General features: G+C 35.6%; 4 protein-coding genes across 6 annotated transcripts; 2 read left to right on the plus strand and 2 right to left on the minus strand.

The window, feature by feature from the left end:
* Positions 1–686: 686 nt before the first annotated feature.
* On the plus strand, positions 687–4,413 carry LOC105156088 (glutamate-1-semialdehyde 2,1-aminomutase, chloroplastic). The gene is made up of 3 exons (XM_088877440.1): positions 687–982; positions 2,520–2,693; positions 3,157–4,413. Exons 1-3 carry the CDS (start codon positions 812–814, stop codon positions 4,222–4,224), a joined length of 1,413 nt encoding a protein of 470 aa, XP_088733566.1. The 5' UTR covers positions 687–811; the 3' UTR covers positions 4,225–4,413.
* A 489-nt stretch (positions 4,414–4,902) lies between these two features.
* Positions 4,903–10,935, minus strand: EMB1895 (ARM repeat superfamily protein). 2 transcript variants are annotated; one of them, XM_011072128.3, is made up of 7 exons: positions 10,712–10,933; positions 10,190–10,623; positions 9,617–9,802; positions 9,238–9,345; positions 8,639–8,842; positions 6,665–8,565; positions 4,903–5,734 (listed from the first exon to the last, which is right to left on the minus strand). In XM_011072128.3, exons 1-7 carry the CDS (start codon positions 10,785–10,787, stop codon positions 5,182–5,184), a joined length of 3,462 nt encoding a protein of 1,153 aa, XP_011070430.1. In that variant the 5' UTR covers positions 10,788–10,933; the 3' UTR covers positions 4,903–5,181. The 2 variants fall into 2 exon arrangements, with proteins under 2 accessions (XP_011070430.1, XP_088733565.1); XM_088877439.1 differs by having other exon boundaries at positions 5,570–5,734; positions 6,670–8,565; positions 10,712–10,935.
* Positions 10,936–12,312: 1,377 nt separating this feature from the next.
* Positions 12,313–18,681, minus strand: LOC105156091 (uncharacterized). Of its 2 annotated transcripts, none has more exons than XM_020691863.2 (6): positions 18,288–18,681; positions 17,956–18,090; positions 16,798–16,854; positions 14,479–14,613; positions 12,919–13,019; positions 12,313–12,664 (listed from the first exon to the last, which is right to left on the minus strand). In XM_020691863.2, exons 1-5 carry the CDS (start codon positions 18,564–18,566, stop codon positions 12,954–12,956), a joined length of 672 nt encoding a protein of 223 aa, XP_020547522.1. In that variant the 5' UTR covers positions 18,567–18,681; the 3' UTR covers positions 12,313–12,664; positions 12,919–12,953. The 2 variants fall into 2 exon arrangements, with proteins under 2 accessions (XP_020547522.1, XP_011070432.1); XM_011072130.3 differs by having other exon boundaries at positions 12,313–12,661; positions 18,288–18,680.
* A 2,631-nt stretch (positions 18,682–21,312) lies between these two features.
* Positions 21,313–23,092, plus strand: LOC105156092 (E3 ubiquitin-protein ligase, putative (DUF177)). The gene is made up of 7 exons (XM_011072133.3): positions 21,313–21,557; positions 21,816–21,989; positions 22,096–22,185; positions 22,344–22,460; positions 22,615–22,695; positions 22,780–22,825; positions 22,923–23,092. Exons 1-7 carry the CDS (start codon positions 21,438–21,440, stop codon positions 22,997–22,999), a joined length of 705 nt encoding a protein of 234 aa, XP_011070435.1. The 5' UTR covers positions 21,313–21,437; the 3' UTR covers positions 23,000–23,092.
* The last annotated feature ends 364 nt before the right edge of the window (positions 23,093–23,456 follow it).

The raw sequence follows: 23,456 nt of genomic DNA on the forward strand, positions 1-23,456 counted from the left end.
AAAAAAAAATTAGGGATTAAAAGCAAATAAGTGTTATATAGAGACCAAAAATATAATTTCTCCATTCTTTTTACAATGAAAGAAGAAAAAGATTTTTATTTGCTTCAATTAAAATATATAGTAAGAATAAATAATTTGATTGTAGTACATAAATAATTTGATTCATTTTTAAAAATTTTTGTTTGCATATAATCGAGATATTAAAATTTGATTTCAAAAACTCAAATTTAGATTCAAGAACTTAATTTTTATATTATAAGTTTTAAAATATTAAACTGAAAATTGAATTTTTATTGAAGTGACAATATGTCGTGATTTTAGATTTAATATAATTAATTATTAAATAATAATTTAATTTTATAAATATTTATAAATAAAGCTAGTAAAAGATATCCAAAAAAATTATTATTATGGGAGTAAGTTACATTTTTTGTCCCTATATAATCACTTATTGATATTTTATCCTTAATGTTTGTGATATGATTTGATACTTAATTTTTATATATTTATAAATTTGGTCCTTAATTTGATGGTCGGATTAAATTTATAAAATATTATTATATTAGGGATTAAAATTGTGAAACATAAATAAATAGATACCAAAAGCGAATAAATGGCAATATATAGGGACCGAAAATATAATTTAGCCACAAATCGGAGACTGGCGAAATTTCCTCTTATCTGAATTTCTATCTCTATTCAAGTCAAGACAGCTCTAAAAGATAGACTCCAACCAAGAAATAGAAGCTGAGAAAATCACCCACCAAACGCCTCTACCGCCGGCCACCGTCACCACCACCAGTGTCCCAAAATGGCGGCTGCAATTACAGGTGTAGGGGTGTCGTGTCCATCAAAATTGAGTCAAACTGCCGTCGGCCGCCGCCAGAAGCGGTGTGCGTCGGTCGTCCGAATGACTTTGGTTGAGGAGAAGAAGAAGACCTACACTCTCAAAAAATCGGAAGAGGCTTTCAACGCCGCCAAGGTATTTGTGATAATTACTTCATTAACTGATCGATCAGTGTTGACTGTATTGTCCAACCATATGCGTGAAATATTCATGCTCTTGCCTTTCGATTTCTTAGATTTTCTTGTCTTAAATTGTCTCTGGGGGCTGAGATAATAATTCTATTGGTTGAAATTGGATGATGTTTGTTTCTGGAGACGGTGAGAGTAGATGTGGATTATCATAGCAGGTTAAGTTACAGCTCACAGAGTGCGCTATTGGAAAATTGTGATGATTAGACGGAGTAAATGCATTCCCTTTTCTTATTATTTTTTTGTTAGCCTATGAAATAGGTGGGAGCAGGCTGCAGGTTGAATGCTGGAGTTGCCAATTTTTTGTGGATAAAAACATAAACTAATTTTCTGATCTCAAAGAATGTTTATAGCTGAAAAATAATTCTGAAGTTTCTCGTTGGAACTTCTACCTCTGATTTGACTTTGAATATTTTGTTTTGGTGCAAAGCAGAAAAATTGAATATGCTTGTCTTCTTTTGTAGCTCAAATCAGTGGCTATGGATTTTTAATGCTATATAATTGATTGAAACTTTCCCTTTTTAAACTATCTGTCTGTTGATCAAAATTGAGACATTGTACTTACAGAGTTAAATAGTTTATCTGTTCACATTTCAGCAATTTTTAAATTTAATCAGCGAGAAACCTTTTTAGCATTACTTCTAAAAATGATTGGGCTTTCTTCATTCATATCTAAAAGTATTCTAAAATACAATATCAAAATACCATGAAAATACTTTACCACCCAGTAAGATCATGCACTTGCACACACCAAGTCCAAAGTCACTTCAGGTCTTATGATATGATATATTCCCTCCTCTTCTGTCAGTCTTGTTCCATTTGAAATAATGGGGTAAAGGTGATACTTTCTACATGAGGCAGAGTCTTATGATTATAGTACAGCATATCTTCAAAGATATATGTTAGTAATATATGCGAATCACAATATAAGACATGGTATTCTAATCCAATTTCCCATGATGTAAGATTTGCAGGAGGACAGAATTAACTTTTGGTCTTTATAAGATTGAGCACCTCTCCTCATAGTTGCATAGTATCATTAAAGCAATAGAGCAGTGATATATATATGTATATGGAAATAAATGATTAGTTAATAAAGTAATGTATTATCCATGGTTTACGTTTATTACTTTATAACAAGAGAGAGAAAAAGAATAAGAGATGAATATGTCACATCAAGTGAGAGAGAAGTTCTAGACAAGGAAGTAACTGAATATTGGGTTTTCTTTTCATTACCTTTACCTTCAATGAACTTAACTCTGTGGAGAAAAAGTTTTCATGTAATGCAAATATCTGTTGTAGGTACAAGTGGTGTGGTGGTCATCAGCCTTCTGATTTAGCATTTTGTTGTATCTCCTGCAAGATGAATTTAACTTCATTAATGTGTTGAGTCTTATGTTCTATCTATCTTGTATGGCCTCTGGTTAAATGTGCCAAAGAAATTTCAGCATTTAATTGAGCGTAATGTCTCTGAACGTTGACAGGAATTAATGCCGGGAGGTGTAAATTCCCCTGTACGTGCTTTCAAATCAGTTGGTGGTCAGCCTATTGTGATTGATTCTGTCAAGGGCTCTCACATGTGGGATATTGATGGTAATGAGTACATTGACTACGTTGGATCATGGGGGCCAGCCATTATTGGTCATGCAGATGATGAGGTTCGTTACTTGCCTCAATTATTGCCTATCTTGACATTAAATGGCTTAGGAATCTACGACATTTCTCGGGAACCTGTTAAAAGTGTGTTAGAAATGTTTCAAAGCAAATGCAGTTACAATTTGAAGGAAGCGCTTGGCTTCTCTGAATATAGAGTAGAAGCAGCCTAAAATATTTTTAACAATGTGTATTTAGGGATGATAACCATGAGGGATCTGCTTTTCCTGTATGATATTTACATTACAATTAAGAAATGGGTCGGGGATATGATCATTTACAAGCTTTTTGTGGCCTAGGGATCTTTTTGCACTTGCTTCCTAAGAAATTTGTGTTCATTAAGTGGTTTGAGATGTGGCCTTGAGCACGTGTGCATTGGTTGTATAATAGATGAGTGGATGATGAAAGGCTTAAACTGCTGTGTTTTATACAGTTTATGAAACAGATGTGGCATTTTGAAATTTGCAGGTACTTGCTGCCTTGGCTGAAACAATGAAGAAAGGAACCAGCTTCGGCGCTCCTTGCCTGCTTGAAAATGTCCTGGCAGAAATGGTGATTTCTGCTGTTCCAAGTATTGAAATGGTTCGATTTGTCAATTCTGGCACAGAAGCATGCATGGGTGTACTGCGGTTGGCTCGTGCATTCACTGGGCGTGAAAAGATCATCAAGTTTGAAGGTTGCTACCATGGGCATGCTGATCCTTTCCTTGTAAAGGCAGGAAGTGGGGTCGCTACACTAGGACTCCCTGATTCCCCTGGTGTTCCCAAGGCAGCTACCTATGAGACATTGACATCCCCTTATAATGACATCTCGACTGTTGAAAGCCTTTTCGAGGCAAATAAAGGAGAAATTGCAGCTGTTATCCTTGAACCTGTTGTAGGAAATGCTGGCTTTATTCCACCACAACCTGATTTTCTCAATGCCCTGCGCAGGATCACCAAAGATGATGGTGCTCTCCTTATTTTTGACGAAGTTATGACTGGGTTTCGTTTATCCTATGGTGGTGCTCAGGAATATTTCGGCATAACTCCTGATTTGACAACACTTGGAAAGATCATTGGTGGTGGTCTGCCAGTTGGTGCATACGGAGGAAGGAGGGAGATAATGGAGATGGTTGCTCCAGCAGGGCCAATGTATCAGGCTGGTACACTAAGTGGAAACCCATTGGCAATGACTGCCGGAATCCACACACTTAAGAGACTAAAAGAACCAAGCACGTACGACTACTTGGACAAGATTACCGGTCAACTTATTCAGGGCATTCTGGATGCTGGAAAGAAGGCCGGTCATGCAATTTCTGGTGGGTACATAAATGGAATGTTTGGTTTCTTTTTCACTGATGGCCCCGTTTACAATTTTGGTGACGCGAAGAAGAGTGACACCGCAAAATTCGCAAAGTTCTACAGAGGAATGCTGGAAGAAGGCGTCTATTTTGCACCTTCTCAATTTGAGGCTGGTTTTACTAGCTTGGCACACACTCCTGAGGACATTCAACAGACAATAGCAGCGGCTGAGAAGGTTTTCCGGACACTTTAATCCTTTGGCTTTCCATTGCTTATGACATGCTTGTCCTTTTTGTAGCCTACATATTATCTAGAATTTTGTTCCATTAAGAGTAGCTTTCAACTTGAGAAATTTCTGACTGTAGATCACTTGTAACACGTTCAGCCGACAAGCATTCCCTGTTATCTATTCGAAACTCATTTTACTGTTTGTCCTCCTCAACTCTTGCTTAGTTTTCAGGCTTCTGGCCATAATCCAAACCTCTTGCAAGAAATAGACATCATACTGATCTCCACACAATTACAGAATTTGGGTACATGTTCTGCCTGTGTTGCAATAATGCCACTGAATTAGGGATGTAAATGAGTCCCGAGTTTTTTTTGAAGTTTTTAGACTCGACCTCAAGGTAAAAAAGTTTGAAGCTCATCAAGGTGATCATTAATTATATGGCAAGTCTACTGTAAAATCTTTACTTGATACAATAATAAATATAATATATACTACAAAGATCGAACTTATTCATATTAACTAGTTTTATTATTAGATTTACTACAATAAATAACTCCATCAGTCACTTTATTTTGTTCCAGGAAAGTATTAGTTATTTTTTCATGGCATAAAGGACAGTTTTAAGAAAAATAAAATGCCTTGTCCCATAATTAAAACCAGTGTCCTTTGAAGCAACAAGTATGAATAACAATACGTTCAACAGTTTCGAGCTATCAAAATCATTAAATCAGCAGTTCCATAGGTTTTTAGCAGATATGTGAGCATCAATTCAAAACGAATTTGAAGAGCATAATTTGGTTTATGTAATGGGAAAATTTCTTTTCTTTTTTTCCCCATTCACTATAGTTCGAATAGCTTGAGCACATGTACAAGAGACATGAGAAGTAATCTCCTTTTTCTCTGAAGTACATACAGACATATATCAGCAATTCCTTCTATATCACTTGGACAACTTCATTAGCCATTAATCCTTTAGCAAAATCATCTCACGGTTGTCCCATCGTGAACATTGAACAATGGGCCATCATTCACAGGAAGCAGGCTCCAATAAGAACCTCCACTATCTATACATCCGCTGTGCCATTTGATTCTGTAAGAGCCCACGGGTAAAGAAGCAACGTCGAGCAAGCAAGTAGAGAACCCTTGACCTCGTTGATTTAGTTCAAAACAAACATATTCAGTTACCATCTTAGAATCATCGGGTTGGCCTCTAGTGTGCAGCCCATGTCTTTCCACGGAACCAATGACGTGTCTGAGCAGCTTTTCATTCAAGTCCATCATATCATCAATTTCGTGATCCTGCCTTCTAAATTGGGCTTGCCCTTTACTCTCTCCTGTTCCAGTTGTTATATGAGAATGTGGTTTACACATAAGAATGCAGTAAACTTTTTTCAGTTGACTTGGCAGGCTAGCTGGCATGTTCTTCAACTGAAGGCACAAACTCAGTGAGAGATGGAACCCCGACACAACTGATGATCTATCAATAATTTGACCATCTTCATTCGTCATAAAGAGCTCAGATGAAACAGCAGGGCTGAAAGTGTAAAGCGCCTTTAGATATAATCATACAGTAACAGCAAAAGGTAACTGCGACCGAGAGTTAGATATGAACTGCAGATGAAATACACTGAAATTCTAAAATCTAACTGAGACTGAAGAGACATAACTGAGAATTTACTTATCCAGGTAACACTCTTGTTTTTGCACTTTTAAATGATTATCACAGCAGAATTTAAGGATTTGAAGCAGTGAAATTAGACAGAAGATTAGCGAGAGAAATTAAACCTAGGTGACGTGCCTAAAACTCCAAAGAATCAATCAAGGTTTGGATTTGAATCACAAAATCCAATAGAAGCCCAGAAAGCAATTTAAGAACTCAGTATACATATTTATATTCCACTTCAGGTAATACTGAAGATTATATCTCCATGTATAGGCTCCAAGATTCTCCCAGTTCAAGGTTGATAAAGCTTTTATTGGGAAAGATGAGCTTATCCCAATTCAAAGCACAAAAAAGCCTTTACATAGAAAGCCTTACCATAGAACATGGAAATTTGCACTTCATGAAATCCCAAATGTACCCCTAGACAAAAATTACCAAAAAGAAACAGGTTTACGGACTATAAATAAATCCGGTGGTTGTTAGCTTCATAGATTTCTTACTTGCCATATAATCCGCTCATATTTGTATATCTTCAGTCTTTTACGGTTTCACATTATTTAGATGAAAAGGTTATATTTACTGCGATATTCAACTTCTCTTCATTAAAATGACAAATTTAGCATTCTAGAAGTTGCCATATATGCAGTAGATATGATTGGAAATAACGGTTTCTTATTAGAAATTTACTAGTTTATGATATAAATAACATTTGCGGAAACATGTCGGGAAAGCAAACTTCCAAGATGATAAACAATATATTTAGTCTTTAAAATAAACTAGAAGTTATTTATTATAGATTACCTTACTCGAAAGAAGTGATGGGGAGTCCGGAAAGGAATCAACATCAATTTTGAGATAGTGCCCAACAGCAGTTGCAGAACATTATAAAGAACTTGAGATGCTGCATCATCACATAACTGCACTCTGTTTGCATCACTTTGCAATCTAAAAATCTCGCCGACAGAATACTCACAGAGCTTGTGCAAGACTATTGCCTCATAAGAAGCATAGGAAACTCGAGACTGGAACCTTGGCAAAAAACAGCCTCTATTGTTGCGAAAGGACTTCAGAAGAAACAGGAGATTTTTCCTTGTTTTGCTGTCTATATGCCTCAATCGCCCAACTAAATCTTCTATAAGCAAGGCATGGAAAGGCTCCACCGAGTTATGAGATTTAGAAATCCTATAATTTTCTGAAGAATGCAAGTCTGGAACTAGAAAGGCAAAACCAGTAGTAAAGGCCACAAGTGAGCAGCTTAATGCAAGTGCAGAAACACTCGCCACACTTTGCCTGTCCATACCCATGAAAGATGCCAAGAGTAGATCCAATTCTCGAGCTAATTTTGTCATCCGGCAAGAAACCTCCATAGAAGAGTGTATTAAGGGACCAAGTGTCTGGGAAGTTGCACCTGGTAGCAGAATGCGTCTCTCTATTTGTCCACCAGAGCCAGTGCCATGTTGAGTAAAGGAAATTGTATCCAGTAGCTTCATCACATCGACAACAGTTCCCAGAGCCTTGGCCCTGACGGCCAAAAACCACCTCTGGAAACTGAACATATGCCCAATGCCAGAGGCTGCAAGGGTCTCTTCCGCAGAACGAAGTGCATCGCAAGCTCTGAGAAGAATTTCCATGTAGTTATAATAGTTACTCATCAATGCAATGCCTACCGTCGCATCTGAATTACCTTCAGAATGGGCAATAGAATTGCCTTGCTCAGGGAAGGCAAACAACTGAATATTCTTTTCTGCAGTTGAGAACTGAACCAAAGATTTCAACCAGCAGGAACAGGAAGCAGAATGAACCACTCCCTTAAGTTGTTCAAATATGAAAGCAGCTGTAGACCATGCCCCCTGACAGGCAGCATTTCTTCCAGCCTTATAAGAACACCAATAACTATGTCTTCCTAACATCTTCTTGGCACAATCCAAACCAAATATATCAAGCTGAAGAATTGAATCAAGAGAAAACAGACTCGAGTTTCTATGATGAGACATCAATTCCTCTGCTGTTCGCCACATGCAAACAAAAGCAGAATGCAGGTGCAATAAAAGACAGTAGCTCATGCTGATGTAGCTATTAAAAGAGCGGCACCGGCATACATTTTCTGCTTGACGCTTCAGCTCATCCAAAACTTGGCTCGTTTCAGCATCAGTTTGTTCAAGGTTTTGCAAGCAAACAACCACAATTTTCAATACACACAGCATGAGTTTTGATTCAACCACTAGTTTTCCATGGCTACCAAATTCTGTCACTTCATGATTTGACAAGCCAGTTTTTCCTGTGTCCATGACTTTGTCAATCATCCTTATCAGTTTGTCTATAAACAAGCATATATTGTTTAGAACAAGGCAATGAAGGTATGAATGCTTTTCAACCAGGTTGAATAAGATGTACAGCAAGCTTTTAACCTCAAGCTCCACAGAAAAGTCAGCCTGATGAATATCCACCTCTGGTGTTACCAGCAAAAGGATCTGATCTAAAACAAAGGATGTCACCTGGGATGCCAGGGCAGGACCACTTCCACCTGATACAATATCTTCTCTCCCCAAAACCTTTCCAGAAAGATCAGCCAGAACTCTAACAGCTAAAACTCTGGTTGACACAATGTTCGACTGTAGCATGCTTTTAACAACGACTAACAGCTTCAGGAAAAGGTCAGCAATCTCCACACAAGGAATGATGGATAAATTAAACAGAAGGATCTGCAAAACACCTGAAGTCAGAAACTCTAAGAAAATAATGAGGCCATAATTTAGTAATGCAAGCATAGAACACCTTATGCAAGATTCTTAAAGCTTCAAGCTGTACTGGTGGCTGACTTTCTGATCTGTGTAGTATGCCAAATAACTTGTAGACAGTGTCTTTAGTTGAGGGAAAATCACAAACTCCTCGTGCTAGGAAGAAGCGGTGGCATCTTAACGATGTAGCTTGCATGTGCAAAGATCTCTCTTCACTCACAAACACTGCAAGCAATTCTATCTACAACCAGAAGTAAGAAGCTACAGTAAAACCAAGTAATCACACTGCAGAAAAAAAGTAGAAAAGAAGCAAAAAGGTTCTACCTGTAACACAAACCAGTATAAACTTCGCTAACATATTAGCTGCATTTGCTTTTGCTTAGATCTGACACATTTTCAGGTTTTTACATTTCCAACCATCAACTCCTAATTATGATCAGCCAGCAGTTTATTGATCAATAAGCTAAATCCATGGAAAGCCAAATAGACCATCCAGTTCATAGTCCTACCTAGAAATTGAGTTCCACTATCTGCAGTATCCCAGGAAAACTTGGCCAACTTTCTCGTCCAGAATTTTTGAAGTTGTATGAGCAAGCAATGATTTAAAACTGAAAAATCAATAAGCTGAATAGGCACCTGAGTAGGAAGTAGAAGCATCCACCTAGAAGCTATTCTGGAAAGTGAAGTTAGCATCACAGCTGAGAGGCCATCTTCTGAAGAATCCATAAGAAGCTTTAAACCTGTCTACAAGAAGTATCTTTAAGAATTGCAACATGACCTTGTCACATAAAAGCATATGTCAACAACATGCACATAACATATGTAGAAATCAACATCTTGGTGCACCTAGCACACAGCATCTTAATCTCATAAATGGTGCATATTTTCAAATTTGTCTCCTCATAATAATTTTCTTATTAAACAAGCTTGCTGTCCTCAATATGCTTTAACTCCTGGCAAGAACGATCCAGATAATGGTATTTTGTTGTTAGAGAGCGGTGGAAAGATGCTGAACCTTATATGCCTTCTCTGCAAGCGAAAATGAGCACCATAGTTTGGAGAATGCTCTCCATCCAGCTAACTTTAGGTCCCTTGAAACCTCTGGTGATGAGACTATTACAGTAAGTATCTCCAAGAAAACATTCGCAAAGTCGTCTGACAATTCAGACAAGCATCCTGCGGCAAACAAAGCAGCCTTCACCTGCAAAGTGGCGGTAGGTTTTGTTCATCATACAACACAAAATTGTATTTCTATTTACTCTTGCAATCCTTAACAACCGTCCTAACGCGTAGCATAGAGCAAACAACAGCAGCCCACCAAGTGTGTATTAACAGATAGTTGGCTTACCTGTAAGTATGCATATATGCTTTATGGACATGAACAATTATCCTAAGAAACAAAAGCACAACTTCCAGTTCCTAATTTACAACATGAAATCTAACTGCCAGATAAATTTTATTCATTGAGATATTTTGCTTTTTCCCTCATTTTCCTCACTGAAATCCAAAGCCCACGTATATCTAATTGAACAGAAAGGAACCATGGGCTGCATGCTAAGTTCACAGACTAGAAACTTATAGCCCTTACCTCAAGAACATCACCAGAGACTAAACTTGATAGAATAATATACCGGATATCGGCACAATCTTTGGCAAAATACGCCCAGCAACCAAACAAGAGCAAAGCCAACGCCTTTTCCTCAGAATCCCCTTTATCAAACACTTCCTTCACTCTGCTCAACAGTTCCAAGTAATTCTCCAGTTTACCCTTGCTCAAAATACCTTCCCCATTTCTTCTCTTTCTCTTTTTCATTCTCAAGAAAAGCTTAACAACACCATTTTTAATCTGTTTGTTCCCTAACCTAAATGCATCCGCTAAACGCAGAAAAATCGCATTAAGGAACAGCTTGTCCTCGCCAGGGATTAAACCAAACATGCAGTACTCCGCAAATCTTAGCTCTGACTCGCTGTTCCACCACTCCAGCCGTCCGCCGATTTCTTCTAGGGCTTCAATAGATTTACCTAAACAACAATCATTGCTAATCAACGTTCCAATCCAGAAAGCAACAAAAAAAGAAAATATAATGCAGTTGCATGTATATACATTCACCTGGCTTTTGAGAACGGAGGCTTTTCTCAAGCTGAATGCTCCAGTCCATGGCGCAGGCCGCAGGAATTTTCTCCATGTTATGGGAAGGAGAGAAATTTCGAGGGAGAATTCGAGATGAACCCTAATTGTACCAATTGATGATGGAGGGGAAATTTGAACTGGCAATAGAAATGCAAATTGGGAAATCCGGACTAGAAATCACTCATATTCAAACTAATTCTATGTAATAAATAGGGTAAATTGCAGCTACTCATTTGAATTTACCGTAATTAAAAATATCTTATTTGAATTTTAGCCCTTTTATATTTTTATTTAATTTTTACAATGAATTAATTAAAATATCATTTTAAATCATAAATTATATTTTAATATAATTTTTAATTTTTTTTTGGAAGAAATTTATGAACCAATATTCTCTATCAATTATTTCCCATCTTCAAATTTTTTAGAATTTTTTTAAATATTTTTAGTTTTAAAAAATTTTAGCAATATAAGTAATCACACTTACCATTTAGGGTTACATGACAATTTTGTCATCTGAGAAAGGTATTTAATTTTCAAAATTAGAAAAGATATTCATAATTATATCATAGCTCAAGAAAGATAGCTATAATTACAATGTGATTTTAAAAAATTTTGAAACTGATTCGTAAATTAATTTTAATTAGAGTCTTATTTATAGTTTGGTATTTATTAGTTTTCAAAATAATTTATAGTTTGATATATGTTTTGGTACGAAACGATCAATTTATGAACCAAAATATTGTGGATGAGCCAATTAGCATGATGGAAAATGTCAAACTATTGTTTATATCACAAAGTATTAATTCATATGTACATAAAATAATTTTTCCAATTTCCCTAATTTTTTTGACTCACCTTTCTATTGTTTACAAATAAATAGATTTCATTAATTGGTTTTGTAGAACATATTTATGAAACTTAAAAGGGTTTTCAACAAATTTACATGCTTTTTAAAATTTTTTGCATAAGTGCTTTTAAATTTTATAAGAAGTTTACTTGTTTCATAATATGTTCACCATAAAAAGAAACGAAATTATTAGATATTAAAAGCTTTCGGAATTTTATTAATGAAATCTTAGTCTAGTAATTAAAATTAAAATCTCACAATCAAATTAAGGTAACAGGCTTGAATTTTACGAAATGCATGGGTATTTATTTTATTTATTGGTTGAATTATTAATAAGAAATTTATTATGTTAATTAATTATTAAATATTGGCGTAATAATATAATTATTATTATCAGAAACTTCATTCAAAAAAATTAAAAATGAAGCAGCAAGAAATCTCCATTTACTTTCCAAAACCAACAAACCCGCTTGTATTTGCTTTGAATTATATAAAGTAACAAAATTGTGATTATGTATAAAAAGTACAAACATCTCTTCAACTCTGAATCGAAAATTTTCATGTTTAAATTAAACCTAATATTTCATAAATTGAAGAAACAATTTATGAACTTGATAAACTCGTAGAGATTTAGCGGTTAAAATACGGTCATGTCGTGTTTTCCATAAACTACGAGCTTATAAGATGCTAAATATAATATGATGTCGTGTTTTCGATTTCTTTGTGTAAGTTTTACTGCAATACGATTCATTCCTGAAGTTGTGGTTCCATGTTCATCTTAGAATCAACAGGGTAACACTATATAGTGTCAACTATTATTCAGGAAACAACATTTCTTCTTTCAGAAATGCAAAGAAGCTGAAAAACTCACAAATTATTCAACTCAAACTTTACAAGAAGCAGTTGTTCGTTGTGTACTGCAACAGGACCAGCTCATGTGTAGTGCGACTGCAATATAGCCACTGAAGAACATAAAGCAGCAGGTCCCCCGTGTTTCTCTTACTTACGAGTAGCCAAGATCAGTCTTCCCAGCTTTGCTAGTATATCAAAGAATAGGCGACATCCTTCATGCACGCTATCTGCTTCAGAAGAACGATTTGAATAAGACACACAACTACGAACAGGGATTTACGTAGTAATACTAACACCACCTCTGTTATGGTCAAATCATAAAAAATATTTGTGTTATTTGAATAATTTCACTGATACTCCCCTTTTGATGATCTCTTCAGTATGTTGATGGGGTGTCAGAGTAATTATTCAAACCGTAATGGTGAGTTTGTAATTGTTCCTTGCGAATTAGGAAGAAGTTAACAGAAACTTTAACATGGCATACCAAAATAAGCCGATGTGTGGTTTTCCTGAAAAGGTTTACTTGTATATCCACTCATTTGCACGGCCCCCGGACTCATCCATATCTATAAATATGCTCACAGCCTGCAGCAAACAAGCAAGTATGAAGCTATTAGCGTGGACTAAATCATGGCCCATCTGAAAATTCGTGTTAACGTTAAGGATGAACTAAGCAGTTGCATAATGGTATCACATGACTTCTTTTTCTGCAAACTCTTAACGAATTAGTATGTCAGCAAAAATCGCCTGAATAAAAGCTTTGCCATTCTAAGAAAAAGAAACCAACATAGTTTTCTCAAATGCAAAACACCCGAGACAACGAAACTTCTGACCTATTAATCCCGACACCAGATTGACCTCTTAAAGCCATTACGACTTCATGCATGCAGACCAAAATAATCTCCAAGAGAAGCATTAGTCCTAGCAGACACGAAGTCCGTAATATTAAATAATGCCTCCGCTTCGTAGGGGTGTTTCTCTTGTTACTGACTGAAAACCTGACGAAATAGTTGTCAATAAGCCAAATCCTATCAAACACATAATAGTATAATAGCCTGCCGTCCACCCAGCCAATTAGGTGCAGTGTAGAAGCCTAATCACCTTCAGACATGCACTCGCTGCTTGAACAAAAATAGTCACTTTTAAGAGAAAGGCCAAATGGAAATACTGGGGATTATGTTGACCAAAATAATAAAATTTTCCAACAGTCTCTATTGAAGACTAGATGGAGAAGCAAAATGTTATACGACTATTGTTAACCTTTCTATCTTCTTTTTGAGGGACAAGATAACCAGTAGGACACATGCATAAATAGGTGACTTCAAGGGCTTTTCAGTATCTCAGTCAATATCTAGATCAAGTCTACAAACCTAGTGTGTTGATCTTCTCCGTCCTTCTCTTAGAACAGTTTCACGGGTACCCGAAGCTCACTTTTTTCATGGTTTCTTTACACTTTGCAACATAACAAAGCTGGATAAGCACTTCGACATTTCCACTTTGTTCTAATAGTACTTAATTTTTCGTGTACTTCATGAAATCACAAAATTGATCTTCAACTTTGCCATATCAACCTCCAGTGAGAATCTGCATAAACATCCTCCTTAAGTTCTTCTGGCAAAAACTATGGGAAGAAATGCTTCTGTCAACGTATTATTTGACATTTTCAAGTTTCTGCCAAAAACTTGAAAGAAGGTCAAACAAACTGAGGAAGAAACAATTCAAAGAGGAACCCCAACCTAAAGTCTGTTCTTATAGCACATGCAGATGTGAAGAATCGTCAACTATCAGAGTCACTTGCATAGAATAGAATGTCTATGTTAGTAGTATTTGAGAAACAAAGTTTCCCACTGAACAACAATGTAATCAGAACAAACACCTTCTTCTTTTGTTCGTATAGAATAATAAGGTCACAACTTGGAAGTAAACTTCGATCTAACCCTATCCTTTATTGAAACTATTGTTTACTTCTAACGGGGAGATACATCTGCATGAACATTCTTATTGAATTTAAACTAAGGACAAAATCAAGCGTCAAGGGGTTTACCTTTCCTATTCGAGGCCGTTCTTTCAACTTCTCAAGACTGCTTCGGACATGTGAGACAGCTCCCCAACATTTTAAAGTATTTGCCACATCATCAAGCCTTAAAATGTACTCTTCTTCAGTCAGTGGAAATGATCTCTAAGACAACGCAAGCACAACATAGCTGAGTAAGACTGAAAACAGAGCAAATTGGACTTTTTGTTTCATCTTTATTTAATCCACCAAGTCACACCCTGTAGAGTAAGTAGTCACATGGATTACATGGACTATATCTAAGCATGTAAATTCTTCAGTAAGAAAATAAATTGTTCAGAAAAACGAGGGATCGTGCTGTTCTCCCAATGGCTAGTTAGGCACCATAGTGCATACACCTTCCAGAGGATGCAAACTTAAGTACGACGAACTCGACTATGGTTATGGTGGATAAGTATTTAAAGTATCAGAAGAATATCATCTAAGTTTGAAAAAATGACTGAAAACTACAGAAAGTTTTTTAGGTAACGACCAGCTTTATTTGTGTTCTGAGCTCTGAACAACCCGCTTTCCAGTTATAGTTAGATGTTCCACCAAAATATCAGATACATAAGCAGCGTGAACCCATATCCTGATACACATACCTTGAGAAATATTGTGTTCACACTTGGAATCAATAGCAGGATTAAGCAGATCACTATACAAGCTAGCTTTGTTTGGTTCTTTCTGAAGCACGCAGGACGTGGCTAAATTGTTCATAGGTGGTTTCAGGTGACTTTATGATATTTGAACATGCAAGGATTCTTGTTCCAGTATACATGCTATAATTCACATGGGTCAAACCTAATGATGCTAAAAACCAGGCGAAGGAACACCGCGACAATAAAATTATTTGATGGGTGGAAAGGCAGATTTACCTCTTGCATGAGACAAGACTGTTAGAAGGAAAATTCATGGACAGTAGGCAAGAATATCTGCTTGTCTCGGGGGCAACACTTCCAGCCAGCAAAAAGTGGAATATAGAATGATAGATTTGTTAAAACCGCAACTGAAATGGTACAAATATACAATTCCAGCGAAGTGCTGAAAGGGACTCCAAGAGCAACTGCTGCAGGAGGTGTCCTATAAGATCAAATAGGCAAGGTGGTCTTTGCTTTTATGAAATTCTAGAGCTGGAATTTGTTATAGGCTGCACTAGCAGACATCCATCAAGTTTACAACTAGTGTTATTCTGTATCATGTGAATGCTAAATGTGTTGGTGATAAGATTAAAGATAAAGGCAGAAATATAGTTTTTTGCCGATTCAATACCTTACCATGGATGTCGTAAAGGTCAATACGAGCAACCAGGCATCTTTGATTTGTATATTCAAAAAGGACAAGATGGTAGCTAACTTCTTAGCTTAGAAAGTCCATATTTAGGTTAAAGTAGGTTTAGGTTAGGACCGCACAAGTTTCCAGGCTACATTACTGTCTCCCAGAAAGGCAAATTATATATTGTTAATTTTCATTTTTAAATGATTGTAAGTGAGTAAATGCTTGCTCATACTCCCTTGGTTCAAGTATAATAAACCAGTAGGTCTCCAATGATAAACACCCGCCTGTACATGGCAGTTCTTGTTATTAAAGAAAGATAATAATTAGATTAAACCAGAAGTGTTTCAATCACCAAGATGCCAGTATATTTTAATTCTTCTATCCTTTATACTGATGTGCGCAGTTGCAGTAACGCTTAAGGTGGCAGAAAATGCTGCAACAAAGTCAGCCTTATGATGCAACAACCGTCTTGGAAAGTCGGCAAATTGTATTCGCCACCTCCCCTCAAATTAGAACTCTTACTATTGAGCTTGACATTATAAGAGCTTCATATTTGTTACTTCTACATAACCAATTAGGATTTTGATATTGCTTGGTTGAAATTTGCAGTTTTTACTAGAGGAGCGATGGTCGAATCACCCTGGATGCATCAGTTCATAAAAAGTTTAAGGGGAAAAAATTACAAAAATAGATGATAGAAAACTAAGTTTTTTTCCCCAAAGATTTCACAAACAAAGCTTGAGAAGCATAGGCTATTACCTGTGACAGGGAGAAAAACTGGAGCAGCATAACTGCTACTGAAAACTGAGGGCCTAACCTTCTGCCTAAAATTCTATTCTATGATGTTATTCAGAAATTATTCTCTTGATTCTGCATACAGGCAACCAAGTTCCAAATTTTATTGGCTAATCCACATACTCAAAAGTTCTGAATTTTATTGGTCAATTCAAGCATACTCGAGGTCTCATTATTAATTCCGGCATAAGCACTGATAACATAATCTCCTATTAAACGATAGAAAAACTTGCTTACCTGCTCCATGTACTTCCACATGACATTCAAAGCAAGGAGATTTCTGCCCATGAACTCCTGCACCAAACAGAAACAATTTTTCAAGTTTTCATCTAGGCTGGAGCTCAAATAGAGTCCCCGTGCTAAATATTATATAAACAACCATCGATAAATGAAAACAAAAACTTAAGTAACTTGTTACACTGCACTTCACCTTTATATGTAGCAGGACTATTGCCGTCATGAATCAAGGGAACTAAAAATTATTTAATTTTGACTTCATATTTATTTTTGGAAGAGTCTATAACTTCTAAGGCTTACAACTAAAATAAAAGTTCTATTTCCAAACTGGTGGTAAATTTGGCTAGTCTAAGATCCTAAAAACTTGTTGTAAAATTGATCTATTTCAAATTTAACCTTTTGCAACATTAACAGAAAAAAGCCAGCTTGGCAACATGAACTTGTATGCTTGAAGAAATTCAGTCAATTTTAGCAATCCATGCAGTAATTAAGGAATGACTTGTGACATAAAGTACAAACAATAGGTTATTCCCAGTATAATTCATTAATATTGCAGACAAATCATGCTTAAATCGACTGTTGAAATACAAAGCTAAAAACAAGTATCCATATTAGCACAGCAAGACTCATAGGCACTACAGTAGCTTTAGGAACGTAATTTCAATCTGATTATTTACTCTCGATCAAATGATACCTTTAATATGCTGGAAAAACTTGTTAAAAATGGTTCATGGAATTTATGTATCCAGTGTGGCACAAAGGAAACAAGAATAGAACCATCAATTATCTACCTTCAAATAGTATTAAAGCATCAATCTTGAAATTCAGAATTAATTGGATATAACTAGTGGTCTGACCTAGTGCCATATAACAGTTCACCTGGTGGTAACTTTGGATGTGGGCCAAACTCCTGGACAACAAACATTCAACGGTGCTCACACGTTGAGGGATGAAAACACTAAATTGTTTAAGGTCAAAGAAGATATGCAAATCAGCAACCACCATACAGGTGGTAAAAACACGAGTTACAAATGCAGGAATCATGATTGAAAATCTATTACACCATGTAATTGTCTGCATACTCTTCGTCCACTTGCAAAGTCTTCAAAACACCATATGTGGCATATTAAATGGAAACGGAAAAGAGAAATCACGCACCTTCTTGATTAACTGAACATCATACGATCTCCCATATTTATTCCGTATAAGAGTTGCAAGATCTATCCCGCTGAAACTTGAGTCATCCACCCCAACAATTTTTTCTAGCTTTTCCCTAAGGATGTCACTGTTAACCTGAAAAACCTGAAATTATGATGCTTTCTCCCTAGTTGGCCAACAAAAATGGCCCACTACAAACCAGAACAGAAGTTTCAACATGCATACATCATTCAAGCCTCCATCACGCGAAAAGTTAAAGCCTCAAAACAGGGAAGGACGAAAAATCACATGGAAAAAGGAAGGGAGTAGGGAAACGGAGTAAATCAACTCACAGGGCTAACTCCGCTCTCTTGAGGATCTTCCCGCTTGACATCGTCCCCAGTGTCATCATCCCCTTCAACCCCATCCTCCAACTTACCAGAGAAAAGGGCCCATGAACTCCTACTGCGGCGCCGTTTAGGACCGCCGGAGACAATGGTACGGACGTGAGAGTCCTGATTGGAATACCCAAAACAGAGAATTCTGCCATCAATCCACCTGTGAAGAGTACTGAAACTCTCTCCGACGGGGGACAGCCGGGTCGGAGGGTGGCCGGCAAGAATAGTCGTCATCTCCGGGAGTCCAAGTATCAGATTCAGTTAACACTTGAGAGAGAATAGACAGAAGAAGAAGAGAATCAACGCAAGAGAAGGAAATGACTGGAGAAATGAGGACCTCAAAAAACCAAAAAATGAAAACCATGATATTTTTATTATATATATAAGATTAATATATATTACTTATGTGATCAAAATCATATTCTATTTTTTTATAATTATTAATGGCATTATCAAATTTTTATATATCTGCATATATTATTCTTAAAATTAAGGATAAATTACATGACACCACCGACGTTAGACTAAATATACAAAATTTTCATGTCTTTTACAAAATTATTTGTACACCTCCTGAGGGGTATTAGTATAATGTAACTCAAGGGCCATTTGTGTATATTTTTGTTACTGAACAAGGGGTATACTTATAATTACAATTACGACTTCAAGATATGTATTTATAATTGTACAAATCACAAAGAATATTTGTACATTTGAACCTAATTTATGCTAAAATTAAAGTTTTTTCCCAATGCAACATAGTATGCAAATTTTAATATGTATGTCGTCACACATCCCATGTAACTGCATGCTTATACGTTTCAAGCCCTTTTCTTTGCAAACAAATCTGTAAGACTCTATTCAAAGCGATTAATACTCCATGCGACATAGCACTGGTGACGACAGAAGTATCATCTTTTGATATCGTTTTTGGTAATGTTGCTATATACTCATCTCAAGCTCCTCATCGAAACTAAGGCCAAAACGTACAATATCTCATGCGCAACACATCAATCCAATTGCACGCAATATGATGTATTGTAATGCTACGCAAATCTAGTATTTGTATTTTTTATGCTTTTTGAGGATGTTATCAAATATCTAAACATATCCTTTTATTTGAATATCCATGGTAATTAATTAATCTATACAATTTTTTTAAGCTTAAAATTTAATTGACAAAATATATACTACCTAAAATGTCTTTTTTTTTCCCCTTAAGAAATTACATGGAACTATATAACATACCTAACTAAAAAATACATTTATATTTGTTGTATATGTAAATAGCCATATTTCTTCATCTACAAATAAATAAATACCCACAATTTTTTGAGAATTTATGATTATGCAAAACTTAAATAAATATTCTAGGAAAAATAACATTGTTAATCCTATACGTTCGATCCATGTCACTTTTGGTCCTATTTATTACGGGATTAGAACTTTTAGTCCCATAATTTACAAAAATTAGCACTTTTGCTCCTCATGTATTTTTCCATCTACAATGTAACGATGTAGTCACGTGCTTAGCACGTCAACGTTAAGTATTTTTTGTTGGAGGAAAAATTGACCTTTTTTTTCCAATAGTAGCATATGAGTGCTTTATTTTGGCCTACTTAATTCACTCGTGGAAAATATGATTCTTTGTGTTGTTTCTACTGTTTCAACTTATCGAAATATGGGATGGTTAAGATTTAATTTATGTGAGAGAACAAATAAATCTCTATGTTTTTTGCCTAATTTCCTTCAAAATTTATTTTTTTTCCCTCAAATGTAGTTATATATTTTTTTTCCAAAAAATGGTCCCAAGCTGGAAAACAAATCAACTTTCTTTCCAGCCAAAAATATTTAACAATCACATACTAACACGTGCACTACACTGTTAAATTGTAGACAAAAAAGTGGATGAAAACCAAAAGTGTTATTTTTTTTAAACTACAAGTGCTAATCCAATAATAAATGGGATCAAAGTAAAATACGCTTAACTTATGGACCAAAAATGTTATTTCCCAAATATTTTCATCCAAAAACAAAATCAAGCATAATTCAAGTTTTTATTGCTCAATGTGTATAATAAAAGTCTTAAATTAGGCAATGTTTAATAAGTTTTAATATATTGGCGTATATACTCTCCATTTTCAATATGTTAATTTTCTTCGTTATATCGACATTTGATATTAAATTTAAGTAAGCATGTCCACTCAGCAATATAATACGAATAGATAATTATTCAGTGAAAATAATTTCGATTTTGTCAAAATATTATAGATAATTAGTGACAACACAAGTATAGTGTCAAGAACAAATTGTTATCACTAGGTGGTCATCATATGTATGCATTGGCAAAACTACACTTTTAGTCCTATAAAATAGGAGATTCAACACGTTTAGTCCTCTATTTTACGAAATTTTTAAAAATAGTCCTAAAATTGACAAAATTCAACAGGTTTAGTCTTATGCTTTATAGAATTTTCCAAATGGTCCAAAAATTAGGAAAAAAACAACACGTTTCAGTCCTATGAATCCCGTAAAGCAAATTTATAATTTTTGGACTATCTTAAAAATCCCGTAAAGCATAGAATTAAATAAATATAATTTTTTTAAAATTTGTGAACCATTTTGAAAATCTCATAAAGCAGAGACCTAAAGAGTACTGAACCCCCGTCCTATAGGATTAAAAGTGTAATTATGCACACATACATTATTAACTGTTTTTAGAGACAACTTTATGTATAATATCTTATTACTAATTCTTGTTGGTGATAACATTTGCAAAATTTGTAACTATTTAAGACGATGAAACTCATCATTAACGTGACAGAACATAATTTTTAGTTAGGAAATACATATAATCAGTGACAATATCAAAATTTCTATTTTAACTTTTTTTTTTGGGGGGGGTTGCGGTTAATCTACTCTTTTCTTAAAGAAAATGAGTAGTAATGCATGAAAAGAAAAATATCTGATACATTGGTTGTTCAGTTGAGTGCCAACAAGGCTAGTTCTTGCAGCAGCAGGATAAGGTTATTACAACTTCTGCATATTCAAACTCTCCTTCTTCCTTCTTCTTCCTCTGAGAGAGATAGAGAGAGAGAGAGAGAGATGGGCGAATTTGGAAACATGATCAACAGATTCACATCAGTACAACACAAACTCGTGTACTTGCCAATTTCCCTACCTAGAGCTTCTGCTGCTGCCAAGAGAAATCAACTTCCTCCTATGGTAATCACTTAACCCTTAGGACACCAACCACCACTCCTTTTCATTTCTCTCTTCTAATTTGAACTCATCATGTCCATCACATATCTACTTCTTGTGATGTTTTATACAACCAAGATAAGTTGCAGACTGCTATATACAATAGTCTGGATCGTTTATTTTATTTTATATGTGTTTTTCGTGATATATAAAGCAAAATATGATAAAAATTAATGTATCCGAAATTTATACGTTTCCATTGGGGTTGATTAATGGAAAAAGGCAGGAAAGAAGAAGAGCAAAGCGCGGTTGATCACGATATCCCCATCGGACGGGAGATGGCATGGAAAATGGAACTCCGACTATACATTCTCCATACATGAGCTACAGCTTCATGATCTGCCCGACGATGTTCAAAAGGACACGGATGTTTCCGTTGCCCTTTCTATTCAGAAGGTGAATTAATTTTCCGAAATTCATTTACTTTTTGTTGTATTTGTTTGGTGATTAGAAAGTTTATTATGAATGATTATAAGTAAATGAGAAGTGAAATGTGAGACAGCATGCTGGACTTGGGCTGTCAGTGGAAGGAAAAATCACAACATGCTTCACCAGAAAGTGCTGCAATTGCTGCACCCCATACTTAAGAGAGGTATCTCCATCCTCGGACACACCCCATATATTCATCTTCATCGTCATCATCGGTAACTTGTGGTTTGATTTAATTCGGAAACCTAGTTATTTGTAGTTCTGATAATGGACCAGTGTGTATTGAAGACTGATTGCTTGTGTTTTGTGTTGTCCCATCAGATCAATACAACATTTAAGGTTTGGATTCTACCATCGACCAGGCAAATCAGAGAGTACCCGACTCATCATCATCATCATCAACAAGAACTTCCCGACATTGGTGCCGATGATCCTTCCGTAAATTTCCACAACATTTCTCATTTAGTATAGAGACCACATATACGTAAAAACATACACGCACACACGCAGATGAGTCTCATATATCATATGGAGCAGTGTGCATTGCAAGAGAGAGAAATTAAATGATGAATCACATATATTGAATGTGCAGGTAATATATGTGAAGCCTGGATATGAAGCTAATCTTGATCCCCTAATACAGGACAACATTCGGCTGGCCACTTCAGTTGAAGTAAGACATTCACTCCCACCATGTAATACTTTTATTTCTCTCCCTCTACATCCATTACCATAATAATGTATGTGTATTTTGTAGGAGACATGCTCAGAATCTTGCAACAACTCTCAACCTAAATTGCATCGTAAGTTGTACTATCCTTTATTAATTATGCTCTACCACTGCAATTAATTAACTATAATACAAATAATGAATGAACGAATGAATTGGTGGTGGTGCAGATTTGGGTGCAAGGAATAGAGCATCCATAGAGAGAAGGTGGCATAAACTCTTGGAGCTAAAGAAAACCAGCATTTGATCCCTACCCCTACCCTCTTTGTATATTACATATAATAATAAATGTACATATATGTACACATTTGCAAAAGTATGACAAGTCAATTACTAGAAATAGACAGGTTACTTCGATGCCATAGCGGGGCATAGCCTTCCGCAAAACTCGCCTTTAACTAATCAAAATTTTGGACACCATAAATTTCTTTCAGTAGAAGTACATTTTTTCAAAAATCATCATTTCAATTTTAATATATATCTATTACAATGGCTATTAATCGATTTATAATCATAAAACTCATCCAAATTTTGTATTAATAGTTATAATCACTGTTATAGATGTACTCCGAAAGTAATATTCTTTTAGCGTAGCTTAACAACTTTCCAGCATATTAGAACTCTAGCAAAATCACATTCTTCTTTACCCAAATCTTTAGCATTTAAATCCTCAAGCCAATGAAAAAAGGCATCCTACATAATGG

The sequence above is a fragment of the Sesamum indicum genome, linkage group LG2 (assembly GCF_026168435.1).
Source record: "Sesamum indicum cultivar Baizhima isolate 11 linkage group LG2, ASM2616843v1, whole genome shotgun sequence".
Classification (NCBI taxonomy): domain Eukaryota; kingdom Viridiplantae; phylum Streptophyta; class Magnoliopsida; order Lamiales; family Pedaliaceae; genus Sesamum; species Sesamum indicum.